The 16,297-nt window shown below is 38.2% G+C and overlaps 1 protein-coding gene and 1 long non-coding RNA gene across 3 annotated transcripts in view; both read left to right on the top strand.

Annotated features, from left to right (window-relative positions):
* Nucleotides 1-7,497, top strand: part of LOC136828393 (uncharacterized) — a 76,047-nt gene extending 68,550 nt beyond the window's left edge. For both annotated transcript variants that reach the window (XM_067086416.1, XM_067086417.1), the window contains 3 exons: nt 460-617; nt 1,606-1,723; nt 5,565-7,497. In XM_067086416.1, coding sequence (XP_066942517.1) covers nt 460-617; nt 1,606-1,723; nt 5,565-7,229 — 1,941 coding nt within the window. In that variant the 3' untranslated portion in view covers nt 7,230-7,497. The remainder of the gene's footprint in view (nt 1-459; nt 618-1,605; nt 1,724-5,564) is intronic.
* Nucleotides 7,498-8,344: 847 nt separating this feature from the next.
* Nucleotides 8,345-16,297, top strand: part of LOC136828390 (uncharacterized) — a 186,772-nt gene continuing 178,819 nt past the window's right edge. The window contains exon 1 of the long non-coding RNA XR_010850027.1: nt 8,345-8,484. This is a non-coding gene — a long non-coding RNA (uncharacterized lncRNA). The remainder of the gene's footprint in view (nt 8,485-16,297) is intronic.

Below are 16,297 nucleotides of genomic sequence, written 5' to 3'. Positions count from 1 at the left end.
CCCCAGGGGGGCGTCAGCAATTTCCAGAGGAGGCGTGAGGCCTACGGAAAATTTAAAAATTCTAGAATTATATTCGTTTTTCTCTTAACAAGAGTGAGGAACTAATATTCAGAAGTTTATAAAAAGAATGAAAAAGTATCGCCTTCTAACGTTAGTTTCCTATAGTCTACCATTCTAGTTAGAGTCGCTAGGCTTACCATTATTTTGTAATTATTTACCTCCCTCCCTGTCCCTGGAAACTCCTTCTCTTTCTCTTTTTTCTTATTTTCCTCCTAATCTGGAAGGGAATTTTACTCATAGATGCAAGGGGGGCGTGGAGGGAAGGACCAGTTCTTAGAGGGGACGTGGTAATAAAAAGGTTGAGAACCACTGAGCTAATATATTCAGCGCTACTGCCCTCAGAATAGGCCTCCTCCCTAATCACGATCATTATGTTATTCGTGGTCAAATTTCTTCCAGGGCACATGGAGGGGTTCTGCCATGATTCCTCCTGACTATTTCCCTCCCAAAGTGAGCAGAATGAACGCCTATGCCATCCATGGCGTCGACGACCAGCGAGAATACCAGTCCCTGTACCCTGCACCTTATGATGACCCCGATTACCCAGCTCCAGATTTGTAAGTTTATGAATCTTTTCGCACGTTTTTTCGATGGTAGTCAGTAGCTCCTAGTCTTTACATTGCTATTCTTTGATTATCTGTCTTCATGAATAGAAGATAGCCTAGTGGTGGCTGTTTAAAGGTGCGTACTCAAGCCTTTCTTGAATATATATAATATATATATATATATATATATATTTGTGTATATATACATAATTATGTCTCGTATCACGAATGACTGCGTTTGTTGATGGCGTATCGTGTGCAGTTGGGGCGCTCACCATCTCACGCCTTTAGTTATACTCTGCATAACTGATTGGAAAATCTCTGCTGCTATATGTCACCTGTAATCATGCCAATATTCAGTGCCTTACACTAGTTGGTGACCATATAACTGATGTTTTCAAGCACTGGCTGCGCTATAGCCTCTCTACCATATGGTTTTTATAGTCTTAAGTTCGAGTTTCATATCCTTACTAATTTATTTATTTATTTATCTATTTTTACACATTCAGGTTTGCTTATTGTTATTCACGGGTAATTAATAATTTTCAGTCTCATTTATTGTTATTTTATATGTTCAGTTCTACCTGTTTCTATTTTATATCCTTTTTCACAAAGGGGAAGCTTGTTATGCAATATCGTGACCTTTTCAAATATATAATAGTAATAAAAATACCATAGGCTACCCACAAACTATCCTGACGTAATTTCCTTGTATTAGGCGTGAGCTAAAGAAAGACCTTCCTCTTCTTCTTCTTCTTCTTCTTCTTCTTCTTCTTCTTCTTCTTCTTCTTCTTCTTCTTCTTCTTCTTATTATTATTATTATTATTATTATTATTATTATTATTATTATTATTATTATTATTATTATTATTATCATTTTGCCATCTCCTTACTGTTTCCTTGTCTCCAACGTATTTGCATTTTGGGGTGAAACAAGACCATTATTATTATTATTATTATTATTATTATTATTATTATTATTATTATTATTATTACGCAGCCATCGCCTCGATCTCTTCCGTCCAATTGACTTCGAGTACCAGCTGGCCAACAATAGCGAATACTCGGACCTCTGGAAAGGAACCATCAATGCGGGGTCGGGTTCCAGCACTTTCACGGTGGGTTCCATGAGCAGGTTCTTCCTGGTGGGCATCCTTTCGGCAACGGTGTTGGGGGCAGCATGGTGGGCGGGGCGCTGGTGAGGCGCCCCACCTGGTCAAAAGTGGTGGTGGTGGTGGTCTTAAAAGTAACCATGGTAGGTGGCAGTGGGTACTAATGATGTTTTAATATAAAAAATTAATAAAAATCCACAATTATATGTTAAGCTATATTACTATTTAAAATACAAAAGTAAAGACTTTCGAACACCTGAAAGTCTTTGTTTTTGTATTTTAAATAGTAATATAGTTGACTATATATTTGTGGATTTTTATTACACAAACTGTTTTTCATGAGATTGTGAATTTCTTAGCATAAGGTATTAAATTCATTACAACTTTCTGTAACAGTTTAATGTACACACATATCTCTTCTTCATAGTCAAGGCCAGGAGTTTCCACACTATTCGTAGGAGTAATTTTTCTTTACAGTTTTGGGTTGCATGTTCAAACAGATAAGTTGTCTTTTCATTGTCATTTTCCGGTGTCCATTTTTACAGCGCTCATAATCTATTTATGGATGCCGAGAACGTCTTTGCACTTCTTAGTATCTCCTAAACTTCTGTGGTATGCATGGACTTTTTCAACACACAGAAACAGTAGGAAATTAAATTTAATGTTGTGAAAACTGACATTTAGATTTCACTGTCGTAAAGCATAATTCCTTTCTTGTTGCAGTCATTTCCACTGGTAACTGAAACACGAGGCAGAAAATGTCCAGACAACATAAACTTCAGTTAGTTTGTTTTCATATTGCTTCATTCCACTGTAAACCCTATCCACACTTTTGGCAAAACATTCGAAACGTATTATTATTATTATTATTATTATTATTATTATTATTATTATTATTATTATTACACGCCAAGCTGCAAGCTAGTTGTGAAAGAAAAGGGGTATACGCCCATGCCCCTATTTGGGAAAGAAGCCCATTACAGAAAAGGAAATTGAGAAATAAAGAATAAACTATGAGAGAGAAATAATAGAACAAAACCGATAAGTAACAAAGTAAAATACAAGACATAAAACAAATAACCTATGAAGAGAGACTCAATTCAGCCTGCTCAACAAAAAGCACTTGCACCTGAAGTTACAACGGTTGAACTACAGGACAGAAAGATCATTTCACATTTGAGTCACAACAGGCGTAAAACTTCTATAAAGTTGTGTGGTATTCAATCTCACGGAAGAAAATAAACGACTGGTAGAGCTACCTGCATATCTAGCACTACATAGAGGCGGTATAGTTATGGAAGATTCGAATGCAAAGTATGGGTAGATTGATGATTAAAGATTGGTGATATATCTTGTACAGACAACGCAAAGATTCGACCACACGACGGCGCCAGAGATTAATCTCTAGGTCAGGCAAGTTCTAGGCAAGAGTTTACTTTTATTAACATTTCTTTCTTTGAATTTTAAATATATACAGTCCAGTTGAAGCATTCTTTGCGATTGAAGATTCGTTAAACACTGATTGAGGGTTTATTACTGTATGAATGTATAGGACATTGCAAGGATGGTGTGTTTTTTAGTTATCTTTGGGAACGAAGGGGCGGTTGCTGACCGAAACGGTAATTAAAACAATAAAAAAAAAATTAAAAAAAGGTTGCAGTTATTCAAGAACAGAGGCGAGGCGTTATGTATATTAAGGAAAAGCTGAGAAACATGAAAAATACCTATCAGTCACCAGTAATCTGTCTATATGAAGAAAGTTTTGCTTTAAAGATTCCAGTCGCCATAGCTTGTCCTTGAATCATTTCATTCATAAAGTGCAGTTTGTCAATATAGCACAAATTGATTTCGTATAAATATGCGAAAAGAGAGTCATAATTTTTGAGAGAATATCAGAAAACTTATGAATGAGAAGGTAATAAACAGATACTGAATGGCCTCTGTAGCCCCTGTGACTGGGCATACACCTTAAATATCTTGATCCCTCTGTGCGATGGATATATCGTTTCTAGTAAAGTTAATTTGCCACAGGCATCCTTGTGGTATTCACAATAATCTCCACAATATGAAGTCAGTTAACACATTATACTAGCAATGAAAAAACAGAGAAGTGTAAAAAAACTATAAAACATTCATATTCTTTTCCGTGTTAAAAGGATTCTCATTCTTTGCCAGGAATTAATTTCGTAAATGTATAGTCCAAAGGACGGTTGCGTGTCGTTTAGCCGAAAACAGCACTGTAGCGTGCATTTTTTCTGGGAGAAAATACACATGAGTAATAATTGGCAACGAGCATAAATAATGATGAAGAAATGCTCTTGAATTATGGGATTTCCTTGTGGCCCTTGATGAGACAATTCTGCCTAGAGATTTCCAGCTCAAATCAGACTTCATTTCATTTTGGGTAACATCAATAGTTACGGTATATTCAGTAACTGTTACTAATGAAACGTTATTGTAATTATTTGATAGTAAAATCAGTAAAACCAAAACATTCTTGCCTATTTGGATACAAAAGATTTCTTTAAAGATTTTTTGTTTTAAAAATGTAATTGACTCGCCCTAACCTGTACAGTATTGTAAGGAGAGGTAGAAGTGAAATAAAAGAATTCGGTGGGATACAAGTACTTTCCGTTTTCAAGATCACATTTTAGTCCAAATTATTTATGGCTGCAAACATACATCTGGTACTGATGGTCACAGTACCAGTTTATATAAATGAGTCACATAAGAGTGCTCTCCCCGTAGGCGGGGGGGGCGGGAAGTGCCGTCGGTGTACCTCATGCGGTGCACTGTAGGCATTACTTAAGGTTCTTTGCAGTGTGCCTTCGGCCCCTAGCTGCAAGCCCGTTTGTTCCCTTTACTGTACCTCCTTTCATATTCTCTTTCTTCCATCTAACTTTCCACCCTCTCCTAACAATTGATTCATTGTGCAGCTGCGAGGTTTTCCTCCTGTTACAACTTTCAGACCTTTTACTGTCAGTTTCCGTTTCAGCGCAGAATGACCTCTTAGATCCCAGTGCTTGGCCTTTGGCCTCAATTCTTTCTTCTATATTCAATTCCTAAGAGTGCTCATCGAAAAACAACTTCAGATTTTTCCCGGACGTGTGCATGTCATCAGAAAAACTCTTTTGCCTTCGTATATTCTGTTTTAAGTCTTAATTTCTGTTACGTCTTTGCATATGAGCAAAGTTGTGGCCCTGTCGTTACTGGAGTGTGTTTGCCTGACCTTTGATCTCTAATTTTTAAATCCATTTCCTTTCTACAGTCTAATTTAATGTTTCTCTAATAAGGTTTTCAGTTTTTGTTTCATGGTGCTTTACTGCAGTAACATGCATTGTTGCTAATATTTGCAGATAACAAAAGAGGAAAAATTTGCATGGCATGCATGTTCACCTATGGAAGTGACTTCATTTACTGCTGTCTAGGTTAGATTAGGTTAGATGTAGGAGGAGACAGCAGGAGAGAGAATTACTTGGTCAGAATATAATTTAATAACATCAGAGTCCTATTAGTAAGAGATCTTAGGGACATATATCTTGGAGCTAATTAATCATGCTGTAATTGCATAAAATTTAAGAATCCGCATGTATTTTAGCCTTTGCGCTTATAGTTGATAAATTACTGATCTTCTTTGTCAGAATGAGAATGCATGTGCTGGGTGTACTTCTATTAACTGTTTTTACAGTATGAATAAGAAAAGACTTAATTAAGAGTGTTTGATGGATATCATGAATTTTGTAAAATGGCTTTATTCAAATACTTTGTCTCAAGTGGATATTGAAGTACGGTTGAGCATAGTTGCATATAACAATAAAAATATAATGTCTTCTTATTGAAAATGCAGCCCGTGACTGAAGAAGACAACAATGAAGATTTCATAGGGGCAGTAACTGTCCTTGGTCCTGCTGGTGAAGTTTTCCAAACAACCTTTGCTCCCGAGCAACTGCTGCAGTTTCAGTCACGTCCAGTGGAACAGTTGCCGGTTGTAACCCCTCAGGTCGCAGATAGGGTAGTCTTTCAACCCACTCCTACACCCATACAGCAGTCACATTCAGGCACAGAAGGAGAACTACCCACCAAGCACGAAGAAGCGTCATCAAGAGTACCCAAACCTCAGTTAATTGTGCCCGATGAAACCCGTAAGCAACGTGAGGGCGAAGTGCCAAATTTCCTTAATCCACCTCTCTCTGAACATGAACCTAGAGTGCCACACCCCATTAGGTTAGGTAACAGGCGAATTGCTACCACAGAGCCTCAAAATGTCGTGGGGCAACCTTTAAGAACTTCAAGTTTTCAGGGCCAGGATCAGTTCCAAGGTGAAACGATTGCTCCTGAAAATCTGCAGATACGGGGTCAGAGACCCTTTATTCAGAACCAGAACCCGAGACCAAGTTTCCATACACGAAGAAGACCTCCTCAGTTTATTGATGGGAACTTACCCAGTGAACAGGAGCAGTTTTCTAACATTCATTCTCCATTCCAGCTTCAAGATCAAACTTTAGCATCTTCCCAATTCCAGGCGCAAGGACAAGTGTTTGGAACGTCTCCTGTTATAAGTGAAAGAAGACCTGCCTTCACAGTGCAGCAAGAGCCAGGTTCTCAGTTCTTCGGGCAACAGTTTGTTAGTCAAGACACCAGACAACCACCAAGACCCACCCTTTTCCAGGATGATTCTCTATTCCATGATCAGAGACAACCTATTTTACAAAACCAGGGTCCTCCCCCATTCTTGAATCCTGAATCCCACTTCCAAAATCCAGGTCAAACACAGTTCTTTAGTGATGAACAGCCATTACCGAATATCCCAGGTAGACCTCAGTTCGAAAATCCTGATCAACAGCAGTTCCTAAACCACGGTCAGCCTCATTTCCAGAATCCGGTGGAAACACATTTCCAAGATCCAGTTCAACCTCATTTCCAAAACAATGTGCGAACTCAGTTCTCTAATCAGGGGCCCAGTGAAATCCAGGTAAATGAAAGATTGCCAGTTCAAAGTGAAAGTCATTCTCCAAGCACTGCAGTTTTTGAAAGCCAGGGAGCTTTTGAACACAAGGATCAAGGTCAGCCTCCTGTCCAATTTACTGAAACTGAACAGCCTGATGAATTTAACCCTACAGAATCACCAAATTTCCAAACTGAAGACCGAAATATTCAAGGCCACCAAACTTTTGATGTCCCAGGATCAGTGTCAAGTGCTGTCCAACCCCACCGCCCAGCAGGGCTAGAAGAAACCATAACCCCTGAGGTACAGGAAGCCCTCCACACTCTCTCCGAGGGAACGCCCTCTCTGCCACCTCCTCATCCAGTCTGCTTTGAGCGAGGTCTGGTACCGGACCCAGACCGATGCTTTGTATTCCACGAGTGTGTGCTAGAGGGAGGCCAGTGGGAAATGTATTCTTGGAGATGCAAACGAGGTCAAATTTTCGATCCTGTAAATGTAGCTTGTGTGAGAGGTAGGTGCGCAAGAAGAGGTCAGTTCAGGAGAAGGGTAAGGGGTCAATTGCATTAGTTCACCATAAATAATGAGTACGTTTGATAATCCAGTGGTTTCTTTTTATTTTTACACTGAAAATGTATCGAAACTCATTTTCATTACCAGCATTATTATTGTAATGATTGAAGCCTTATTACTGTAACACACGTGACTGAATTTCATAAATGTGTAATTACCAAACTTTGCACTCCAACAGTACTGTGTTTAACATAGCTGTTTTAGCTTTAACATTCCATAATATTGTTTGATCTTGTTTGTTACAATAAAAGTTTTGTGATAAAAAGCTTTTAATTATCCCGGTTAAATTATAACAAGTGTTGCAGTTCTGATTTTGACGCAACTGAAAATAACTTATTTGTAATCTTGTGGTAAGTGAATTGATACAGCCTCAAGTACTGAATGCAGATATCAGAACGTTATGTAAAGACAGAGATACCTCGACTATAGACGGTCTTGATAACATTTCCCAGTAATACTTTTTGTATTTCAGAAAAGGAAAAAAATTTACTGATAGAGCATCACTGACTCTGTACAAAGGAATTCCAATCGTGAAGTCATAGGCAATGAAGAGCATCATTATATAGGAAGAGGAAATACAAGCGTGGTGAAAATATTATAAAACATGCGAAGAAAATTGACAACGTTTTTAAAAGATATACAAAGAAATTGCAACAGTCAAAAATAAACATTTGGCACTCCCATGGCTGACCTTATACTCGTAACACGGCAACAAATCCACATTAACCACTTCAGCCCCATATCGGGCAGGTGCAGGCTAATAGTAATAGAAAGGAAGTAAAGAGGAAATAAAAAACTTGTTATTAATATTAAAATTCCAGAGGCAACTTTCCTTAGACAGAATGTCCGTTCGCTGTCCATTTCTATATACGGTTCAGTATGAGACAAAGTGGTTACTTTAACATTTATAACAATCGTTCGAGAAGTTGTTTCGGCCGCTAAAGACAAGTGAAATTTTCCATTATACGCGTGAATGTCGTTGCCGGGTGGGCACGCAGTAATTTCTCCTTAAACCTTGTTGGAACCCATCCTTATCCTGTCGTTCTCTTAATTATATACATATTCCATCATCCCTTCTATTATTTTCAAAATTCAGCCACAGTTCGTTGACTCGTTATAGTGTTTACCTGATGTGCCCGCATTTAGTGGTGTTTAGTTTTGATCGTCGTTGGCATCAGGTGTTAATCATTTCGCCACTTAACCAAGTCAAAGTGATCTTATTGCAGATAGAATGGAAGCACTTTATGTACAGGTGAGTAGAGGACCTCAATCCATTTTTAGGTTTCTAAAACGAAAACTGTTTTGCCGGCTTTGTCTGTCCGTCCGCACTTTTTCGTTCCGCCCGCAGATCTTAAAACTGCTGAGGCTAGAGGGCCTCAAATTGGCATGTTGATCATCCACCCTTCCTGTCATCAAACATACCAAATTGCAGCCCACTAGCCTCAGTGTTTTTGTTTTTTTTTTGTTTTTTTTAAGATTAAAGTTAGCCATAATCGTGCATTTGGCAACGATATAGGATAGGACACCACCGGACGGTGATTAAAGTTTAAATGGCCGCAGCTCACACAGCATTATACCAAGACCACTGAAAGATAGATCTGTTTTCGGTGGGCTCAATTATACGCTGCAGCAGCTGTACAGAGGACTCTATTGCGTCGAAGAAACTTCGGCGTATTTTTTACTTGTTGCTTTTGAATTCGAGGCAAGTTTCTTGGGGACCTGTATTTTAGGCAATTATGTATTAGCGTAGGCTACAAGGCTTTCGAGTTCGTCATTGCCATTCTGTTTTTCATAACTAGGAGCTTGGAAATTCGCTCATTGTTTCGTTGTATCCTTGGATGACCTATGTACGGAATATATCACGACATAGATTTACTGTAGGAAAATATAGATGTTAAATTAATACGTATCTAGCTGTATAAACCCATTATATATCGGATGTATTTATTTTTGTGTAACATTATTGACGAGAATGAACACCGTAAAATGTTGCAAATACTTAAAAAAGAAAATGCAGAGCAAAATAATATGATTTTCAATATCTGTTTACCAATATTATATATAAATGTATATAAAGTAGTACTATGCAACTATAGTTATTTTGACATTGCTATTATTTTTTTTACATGACTGGTGTACCAGTAAGTCATATAAATCGCTATAGCATGTGTTGACATATAAGTTGGTTGCTTTGCATTTGCAGACTTATCATGCAGGCCCTTGCTTTAAATTGTTGTAGGATAGTAAAGAGACCTGATGTGGACCTCTGGATTATCACTAACTAGCAGCGATGAATCTACAGGGGTAATAGAAATACAATTGGCTATTTTTACATCTGCCATAACGGTCAACGGGTGGGGTTGGGCCAGGCTGGACGAAGCCTGTAGACTACTACAAGTCGGATGTTGTGCTCCTAGGTTAGGTTAGTTGCGTGCTGGTATTTGAGTAAAGACTGTCGTTAAATATAGGCCCGTATTTTGCAGTACCTGCCCATACGTTAGGATTAGCATAAAACAGCTACTTTGCAATGAACTAGCTTTCATAGGATCAAACGGCGTTCCTTCTTGAGGCTTTTTATAAAAATTGGTTGGTATCAAAATATTTTAAGATAACTGGTTTCCTCAGGTTAATTTCTCTTTCCAGTAAAAATCACGAGGCAGTTAAATCATTCAAGGTAACTATAGTAGCCTAGTACAATAAAATCCTTGATGTGAATTACCGGTATCATAGTTTTCAGGGTTTTAATATTTATATTGCTTTCAGCAACATACACTATACGTATTTCCTGGACATTCTCTCTCAATTGATAATGTGTATGAGGGCGTTGTAGGAAGATATGGCGTTCTTAGAGTAAATAAGAATGAAATAGTGTTGTGGAAATGTTTGGAAATCGGCCTAATTGTTGCAAATAAAATTTTCTAAAGATAAATTTTTAGAATTAGTTTTGTCAAGATAAAACGGGTGGGTAGAGTTTGTTACATTTTGTTAATGCAGAGAAGAAGAGTGAGTTGATTGATGCCTTGGTGAGAAGTAGGGTGTCTGGAGGTATGGCTGATCGTTATTTGATTGAAGCAAATGTTAAGGTAGAAGGGAGTTTGAGCTGGGGAAGACGGAATGAACCTGAAACCTGTATAATTGTAATATGAGACAAGTGACTATGACAGAAAAAAAGAGTATATATGAAGAAAGTGGATGAAAGTATGGTAAAGCTAAAGACACAGAAGCTGAAGGAAAATATGAAGAGTGAAAAATTCCAGAATGGGGTCAGTCAGAAGTGAGCAAGTGTGGTTTTAGGAGGGTGGAAAGAGGAAGTGAAAAGTTTAGTTGTCAAATATTTCGTGGTGCAAGATGAATCTTTAGGGAAGACCCTATATAGGCGTACAAGAGGATGGATAAGAAAGTCGAGATGAGGTTGATATTATTATTATTATTATTATTATTATTATTATTATTATTATTATTATTATTATTATTATTATTATTATTGTATGCCAAGCTACAACCTTTTTTTTTTTAGAATTTTAGAAAAGAGTTCTACAAGCCCAAGGGCCCCAGTGTGGGAGGAGGTGCACTAGAATTTTAGGAAGAATTAAGTTCTCATAAGAAAAGATGCAAGTGGAGAAATAATGTGTGAGAAAGGTATAGGCCTTGGTTGGTATAGTGAATATTTTGAGACTTTGTTGAATGTCGAAGAGAGATGAGAGGCAGAGATAAACGAAGTGAGAGTGGAAGTAAGAGTGCAGTCAAGAGGTTAAAGAAAGAAAGACACATGGGATTACAAGCAGGATGCTGTATTATGGTTGTGGGAATTGTACTGAGCTGTTCACTAGAGTATATAAAATGTCTGGATGAGGGAAAGCTTCAGAAGGAATGGGCGCATGCATTGATTAATCCCTTTTGTGGGGTAAGGGTGACAAAGGAGACTAAGAATTATAGCACATAACATTACATAGTATACCAGGGATATTCTGTACTAGGAATTTGATTGAGAAAGAAAGTAGATGGTTAAAGGTTTGATTGGAGAAGAGGGTGTGTTTGGACTAAGTGTCAGCCAGTAAATAGTTTCTAAAGAAAGTTTGTGATGGAACTGATAAATGCTATGAAGAGAGTGTTGAAGATGTATGGTGTAGAAGATAAGTTGTTTAGGGCAATAGAAAGTTTGTAAGATGAAAGTAAAATGTGGGTTAGAATTTGGAGTGAGGAGAATACTGGTCTAATATGAAAATTGGGGAGAGGGAGGGTTGTGTTACATCCCTTTGGTTGCTTCATGTCGTTATGGATGGGGTGATGCGAGAAGTCAGAGAAAGAGAAATAGGTGTAGATGCATAATTGTAAGATACGAAAACGGATCGTGAATAGAGCGTGGAATAGTTTGCACATGATACAGTACTGATTGGGGATAATGAAGAGAACCTGCAGAATTACGTGAGAGATTCCACAATATAAGCAGATGTGACCAAAAGTAAGGTTATGATGCAAACCAAGTATTTATTATATTGAAATAAATCGAAATAAGCATTTCAAGATGGCTTGCTTTTTCTGCCTGGCTCAGATGCACAGTCAGGCTGAACTTTTATGAAGGCATCGATCACAGCTGTATTTTAACTTCTGGATTCTGACCTTCATGCGCGTGCGCGAAAGGTTTAAGTGGAAGTTGTCGGGCCTGAGGGGTCAAAGTCCTAAGAAACGGCATGGGTAGGAATGTAGGCTACGGAGTTTGTACCTTATTTTCAGCGCTGATATGGAGAGAGGGACGAGATGCCTAGGCGTGCATTTCCCATTTTCATTTCACATAGTTTTCGACTAATCAACTGTAGAGGTTCCTGATATTATTTTTTTTTTTCGTATAAAAGCAGGGCTGCGAATACCTTTCTCTCTTTCCATTTTACTGGTTGCAAATGTATACCATACTGTTAGCCAAGGGCGTCTTGCTATGGCAAAATTTGGGGGCCCCTGGGCCTGTTGACAGGGAAGATACTAGAGATTGTGGAGTAATTACATGTATTTTCATACTGTATAGGGAAATGACATAGAGTATAATTACAGATTAGTTCTAGTTTGCCATTTTATGTCATGAACATACAGTATAATTACAGATTAGTTCTAGTTTGCCAATTATGTCATGAACATAATTACCATGTTGTTGAAGTTTTCTGTGCACACCCACAAATGTTGCACACCGAGCCTGCTGCTGATACACACACAATGAATTGTAAATATTATTGATGAATTTCAGATGAGAAATAATAAATCAATAATTCATAAGTATGCAAAGAAATACCATCATCACCTAACGCCTAGAAGCATTGTTCCATAATCTGTCCACTACTTTTGTAGATCTTGCGACTAGTTTTTCCAGCTTGAACTGCTAAGACTCAGGCGAGTCTGACTCATTGTGCTCCTCAAAGGGCTCTTAACAAACTTGTGGGAAAAGAATGACCAGTCACATGAGCACGATGACACTGATAAGGTTAGCACCATCAGATATGCTCGCGCAACATTTGGATGAAGCTCCAACATTTTATTTTCCACCATGTGCAGGTGGATTTCATGAATGTCTGGAGATGACCTCAATTCATCTGATGAGGAGAATGCATTGCAAAATAGCCTGTATGCCAAAACAATTTCTTCATTCAGATCCCTTGGGTAAAATGACCTCAGCTACTCAATCTTGTCAATTTTTGTGATGGATGGATTCTGCAGGCAGTCAGTTTAGGTGAGAAGAGATATTAAATCAGAATGGAACCTGCTTCTCAGGGCAGATGAAAATAGATCGACTGCTTCAGAAAAGAAATTTATCTTGATTTTTGATTTGCTATCCAGTATTGTTTCATTCTGTGCATTCTCATCCAAAACCCTTGATGTTTTCCTGGGACGTTTTAAAATCAATTCAACTTCAGTTGAAATGACCATTGTGGTAGGCAGATTCCAGTACTCTTCGAACTGTTCATCAGATATCTTCTGGCTGATCTCTGAAATCAGTGTTGTACTTGAATAGATACTGCAGCGATGTTAAGAGTTTTACTTTGTAGATTCTTTGATACAATGTGAGACAGCTTCAAAAGATCAGTCAATACTGTCAAAGTCAAACAAAATTCAGAATCAATTGCTCTTAGGAGAGATACTGCTTCACCACCTGTCTGGCGGTCATAACTTGAATCCTGCATGGTTGTATTCAAGGTTTTCACAACTCCAGTAATATTTCCTGCTAGAGCTCTGCAATTGTCAAAGCGAGTTGACCACCGTGTCGTGGACAGTGAATGCAAACTTTTGCTGCCCGTTCCAACATAGTCTGATTCTTCCTTCCTCTCAGCTTCTGAAATGATCTGGTCACGTATTACATTGGAGACTGCATGTCGCTTTGTAGAGCCCACAATAAAAGCATAAAGACTTTGCACCACGCCAAAAAAGTTTCGAATTGATGTGTCTTTTGAACATGTGTCAACAAGATTCAGTCGATGTGCATAACAGTGCATAAAATATGCTGAATCACAGATCTCCCTCACGAGCTTGAACTCCTGAATAGCAGCGACACCTTGCAGTTGTAAATCTCATGTAGCGGGGAGTTTTTTTTTTCTTTTGTCGTCAAGGCGAGCAAACTTGAACACGGCCCAGATTGAAAGAGTTACTGTTCTTCTTAACCTAAAGGTGAAATTGACAGTGAAAGGGTTTGGCGTTTCTCAAGTATATTGCCTTACACCAAAATTTTGGCGGGGCCCGGATCCCCCCGTGCACCATGGGCATGGCGCCCCCTGCTGTTAGCTTTCATTTCCTTTCCGAAAGCAGATTTTAACTTTCATTCCTTGCATGTCGTCATGTGTGATGTTTCACACTTCTGTACAGCATACTTTCTTAAAACAAAACGTTTGGGTTGAGGGTGTCGTGCCAACTCTTCGTCGCTGGAAAATTTTCATTACATTATCTAAAGAAAATGCATTCTTGGCCATGAAACTTAATTACTTTGTCTAAACAAAAACCAGTTTGTCACAAACTTAAAATACTTCCTGCAAACAAATACGGCTTTGTCACTAGAGCTTGCATTACTTTTTCGTAACCAAAAATAATTTCATTACTGCTTCAGACACTTCCGTAGTTGATGTCAAGTAATTAAGGAAGCAGTCTAAAAGGGTTTGTAACGCGTCGAGTTATCAGAGGGTGCAGTTATAAATGTTATAGGAGATATCATCACTTACGAGTTTGCTATTCCTCTTTGCACATGGCATTCATCCAATTTCATTATTATGGGTGCAACTCACAATAAGTAAGTTCAGGCTTGTAAGTTAATGAATAAAATACTTTTTAGTAAGTAGGCGAAGAAACGCTATAAGTAACGATATAATTGTTCGGCAATTTTACGGGCTGCTGAAGTGCAAGGTCCCGTTCCAGCACAAATCTAAGTAGTTCGGCAACTATCGAGGATTGAATTGAGCGGGCTTTACTGGCAACCCTCCGTATGGCTCATGAACATCCGCAACAGGGAAGTGAGTGATGTTTCTCAAATGATTGTCGAAGGCAAAGGCCCAGAAGTAAATCTTTTATCGTTTTAACTAGGTTTTATCAAGGAATTATTTTGCAGCATTTGATACTATTTTAGGGAGTTTTTGAAATTTAAGCTAGTTTTGCTAATGGGTTTAAAAAGCAGCGAAACAGGATTTTCAAGACGACTAGCCTAATCAAAGTTTGTGTTCAACCATCGACCAACTCTCAATTGCCATAGTTCTGGTGAAGGCAGAATTTTAAGAAACGGCTTAGAATTACCTAAGAAACTAACAGTATGACAATTTGTTGAAAGGATATTAGATGGCATTGCTATTTTTTAATTTTATCTCGTGTAGGCCTAGATAGATTAGTTCGTTTTTATTTAAGCTAACAGTTCAGAACGAGTGTCCATACTTGTTTGCAAAGTAATTTTCAAAAGTGTATAAAAAATAGATTTTATTGCAAAAACTGTGTAAAAGAAATTTTGGCCTCGTTCCATCAAAAGTGAGGTTAATCCGAAGCATAAGAAAGCTATTTACAATAGGATTCGATAAAATTAAGAATTCGTTTTCTGTGACCGTTTACATATGAAATAGAAAACGGGACTATTTCTTGGACCTTTCCTAGTGTTTATATTGTTATTTGACAGCAGTTCTCTATAGGTAAGCCTACTTATTTTGCTATTTAATGAATTCCCATCTATTTGATCCATATGAATGACAAAAATTTGATCCTTCAATGAACAATAAGAAAAGTGGTTATTGCGGTATGTTTTCAAATGGAAGACTTCATTTAAGCCCTGGAAGTTATTTATAGTTATCCAGATTCGAAATCTCATGGATTTTACTGTTGACATAACAGCTGATTATTACAAAAGCAGGAAACAAGTGCCACGGAAACAATATGGTTTGGAATTCAAAATTCGCGCGGTGTAGGATGAACGTAAACAAACCACGGAGTAGGATGAACTAACCCCCCCCCTTTGCCCCTCCCTCCGGCGGGGAAGTCTGGTGATGACTCTTGGCTCTGCTGGGGAAAAATCGATTTCGACATGGCCGCGGAATTTGAGTAGGCGGAAGATTCGATGTCATACGTCATTTAATCGCCTTCAGCGTTGATGTTTTCGTTATAACTGTCCGTGGCTATGGTAAACTGTTTCCAAACTCCCACTCGACCAATGGTGCGCTGATTTTAGTTGGTTCAAACTTCGGTACTAGTAAATAAATACCTTTATGGCCAAGCGAAGGCATCTCTCTCCTCGGAACCATTCACGTCAAACTCGGCCCGAAACTTTTGGGATAACGTATTTCATGGTTTTATTATTTTTCGTTCCCCTCACACCTTACGTTTGGAAATGAAAACGCAAAAGACAATGCTACGCCAAAACCTCAAAAAAAGAACTTTTATTATTGTTGAGAGAAATTAATGAATTCAAATTACGTGGCGGTGCCGTCATTCCCGCCAAAAATATTTTCATAAATATCAAGTTGTGAATGCAGTTTTATCATATCATATAATGAAATTTTTCTGATAGCATTAATGTCCTATTTGCATATGCGCCTCCCCACTGAAAATACAGAAGCGAT

This window comes from Macrobrachium rosenbergii, chromosome 42 (genome assembly GCF_040412425.1).
Source record: "Macrobrachium rosenbergii isolate ZJJX-2024 chromosome 42, ASM4041242v1, whole genome shotgun sequence".
Lineage (NCBI taxonomy): Eukaryota > Metazoa > Arthropoda > Malacostraca > Decapoda > Palaemonidae > Macrobrachium > Macrobrachium rosenbergii.
The sequence above is the reverse complement of the archived record's forward strand: the minus strand, read 5'-3'. Positions and strand labels throughout refer to the sequence as shown.